This window comes from Triplophysa rosa, linkage group LG6 (assembly GCF_024868665.1).
Source record: "Triplophysa rosa linkage group LG6, Trosa_1v2, whole genome shotgun sequence".
Classification (NCBI taxonomy): domain Eukaryota; kingdom Metazoa; phylum Chordata; class Actinopteri; order Cypriniformes; family Nemacheilidae; genus Triplophysa; species Triplophysa rosa.
The window spans coordinates 15,715,448-15,718,709 of NC_079895.1; the positions used below are offsets into that span (position 1 = coordinate 15,715,448).

Below are 3,262 nucleotides of genomic sequence, written 5' to 3' on the forward strand. Positions count from 1 at the left end.
ACTGCGCAGGCCCAAGCTTCATCCATGAAGTTCAACCGGGGTGCGAACTCTATCCAGGGGGACAAGGCAACTCGAAGACGAGCAGGCAGTAGTAGAAACCGAAGAGACAGTCCAAGGCGGTCTGGCTGGAACACACCACTCAGGAAGCGCCCGCACTGGACAAAAGACAAGGTTAGTTTCACAAAACACGACAAGATGATGTACCTCAGTACAGGGGCAAGGCGAAGAGCAAAACTAGTAAAACACACCTCGCTAGTAAAACACACTGGCGAGAGACAGAAGGACAGAGGCGAATATAACAGAGAAAGAATAATGAGAAGAGAGAGAACAGGTGCGCAAGAGAGCGTAATGATAGAGTGGCCACAGCTGTGCGAGAGCACACGTGGAAGAGTGCAAAAACAAAACAAATGAAAGAGGAAAAGTGAGCCTGGATCAAACCCGAGTCCTGACACTTTGACTTATGAAATTTTGCGGCTGATCCGTAATTATTTTAAATGTATTTTTTATAAAAGAAAAACAAAGCTTTTATAGTTTTTTTCTATTACAATAAACATAGCGAAATCACTTACATTGTTTTTGTGATTTCTTTTTTTTTTAGCAATAATCTGCAATAATTTAAAAAAATAATTCATGAGTTACATCTATTTTAGTGCCAACAGTGGGTTTTCACGAGTAGGCTTAAAAAGGGCTGCGCCAGTTAAGAAGTTAGATTTTATTCAATTTTGCTGGAATGATGGCATTCGATGCGAGTCTTTACGTTTAGTGTTCTCAAATTACTTCACCTTCGCTTTACAAAGCTTGCATATTGCATATGTCTTGTCAAGCTCCTTCTTACCATAAAGTTGATAAAATCCGAAGTATTTCCAAAAACTTGCCCTTGCTAAAAATGGGACGGGGTGTATTTCTTTTAGCCCCGCTGTTGCTGGGCTTAAGGTGTGTGGTCTCTCGACTGTCCGGCTGTTTCACCTTTTTTGTTCCGACAACATCACCAATTGTCATTTTAACTAGCAAATCAATTTTCGGAAATCTGTGAATCGAATCGCAAGAGGACTGAATCGCGATTCAAATGTGAATCGATTTTTTCACCCACCCCTATTAACCACAGCAACTTTAAAAGCAAGAGCATACACTTTATTGCACTTAAGGTAAAACAGACAAAAACAACAATGGGCAAAATTGATTGATAAAATGGGCATCTTGTTACCTGGATGACAGAAAAAATATATACTGTATATGTTTAAAAAATTGTTAATGGGAAACATGAATCTTGTCAAGCATCTTCTTTTTTTTTACTATTTATGTCAATCTGTGAGGAATACAATTACAAGGACAGTTTTTATATAAAATAAACAGAGTAATATGTAACTTGCAATATCCAATGCTTAGAACCAATGAATAGTTACTGTAGCTGGTATAAAATATACAAGACCAAGTTACACAAGCACGTATGGCCTATTTTCATTTGAGTGCTGTCTTGCCATTCGAACTGCTTAAAAAGCAGAAAATTCTAATATTCTCCACAACAAGGCTTGAAATAATAGCCCTTTCAAGTGGATACAAACAGTAAACCTCACCACACCATGCCGCTGACTAAGGCCTTTTAAACAATAGGAATACAAATTCTTTGGGAGTCCATATAGTATAAAGGCAGCAGGCTGTCATTGCATTGGCAAGTTCGAAAAAAACTACAACCGCAACCATGCACGGAAAAGTAAGCGAAGATAAAAAAAAAGAATCATACCCTTAATACAGTTCCAACCTACACACAACAAAACCAAAGCAGCTCAATTATTTTGGTAATGTTTAATATTGTAATGCTGTTAATCAGTCACTATTAACGTGTTTCTTCTTTTCTCAGGTCATCTTCTACGAGGACCGGAACTTCCAGGGTCGCTCTTACGAATGTATGAGCGACTGTGCTGACATGTCCTCCAACCTGAGCCGCTGTCACTCCTGTAGAGTGGAGAGTGGATGCTTCATGATGTATGACCGTACCAACTACATGGGAAACCAGTATTTCTTTAAGAGGGGCGAGTACGCTGACTACATGTCTATGTTTGGAATGAATGACTGCATCAGGTCCTGTCGTATGATCCCAATGGTGAGAACAGAAAATATTTTGATGTGTTTATAATAAATCAATATGGAGAATATTGAAACAAAAAAATCTGATTTAGTATCTTTGTAGACTGTCAAATTATGATAATCCCCAACTAAACTAAAATGTTTCAGATTTATGTTTTCAATTGTCAGTTAATTGGTTCTGGTCAATAAACATACATTAAGGCATACTTTTCGCATACAGTACAGGGGATCCTACAGAATGAGGATCTATGAGAGGGAGAACTTTGGAGGACAGATGTATGAGATGATGGATGACTGTGACAACATCATGGACCGCTACCGCATGTCTCACTGCCAGTCATGTCATGTGATGGACGGTCACTGGCTCATGTATGAGCAGCCCAACTACAGAGGCAGAATGTCGTACTTCAGGCCTGGAGAGTACAGGAGCTTCAGTAATATGGGTGGCATGAGATTCATGAGCATGAGGCGTATCATGGATTCCTGGTACTAATATGTTCTAATGTTCCAATAAAATAATTTCCTACAATACTAATCATTGTGTATTGGGAATTCTTTAATGTCACTAATATTTGCCTTGAAAGTTGGAAGCCACATAAAAAATACTTCCCAAGTTAAAATTTTAACTTTTAAACACTTGGTTAATATTCATGATTAAAAATGTTTAGATTCAATTTAGGGTAACATGATGCAAACTAAAATGTTATGATTTAGTTTTTTAGTCATGTGCTGAATAAAGAAAATTGAGTGATTAAACATGGAGAAATGCAGATTTAAATTACAGGAAGTTTAAAAAAATTAACAGTTACATAAAAGAAGTGGTCTAATCAGGTCAACAAAAAAATATGTAAAAGATGGAAAATGAATTGTAGTACCAAACTCAATTGATATAACAAATGTTAAACTTTGAGATATATGTAAATAAAAGATTTCTCTCTAGCACACAAAGTGTAGCTTTCCTCATGAAAAAAGGAATTTGATAAAACGAATTGTTTACAGGTGAATTCCATAATGAAATAACATTCAAAGACAATGAAACTCTGAAAATATTGTATTATACTGCATGAACCAAGTCGTATAACGCTGTACAGGTAACTTGCCTTAGCTCACATCCTAGCCTACTAATCGACCAAAACAATTAATAAAATTGGTAACGTTATCCCAAACTTGTACCTAG

At 37.0% G+C, this 3,262-nt stretch overlaps 1 protein-coding gene across 1 annotated transcript; it reads left to right on the forward strand.

Annotated features, from left to right (window-relative positions):
- The first annotated feature begins 1,677 nt into the window (after positions 1 to 1,677).
- On the forward strand, positions 1,678 to 2,645 carry LOC130556044 (gamma-crystallin M2-like). The gene is made up of 3 exons (XM_057336696.1): positions 1,678 to 1,711; positions 1,859 to 2,101; positions 2,306 to 2,645. The coding sequence occupies exons 1-3, from the start codon at positions 1,700 to 1,702 to the stop codon at positions 2,576 to 2,578; spliced, it is 528 nt and encodes a 175-aa protein (XP_057192679.1). The 5' UTR covers positions 1,678 to 1,699; the 3' UTR covers positions 2,579 to 2,645.
- Positions 2,646 to 3,262: the final 617 nt, after the last annotated feature.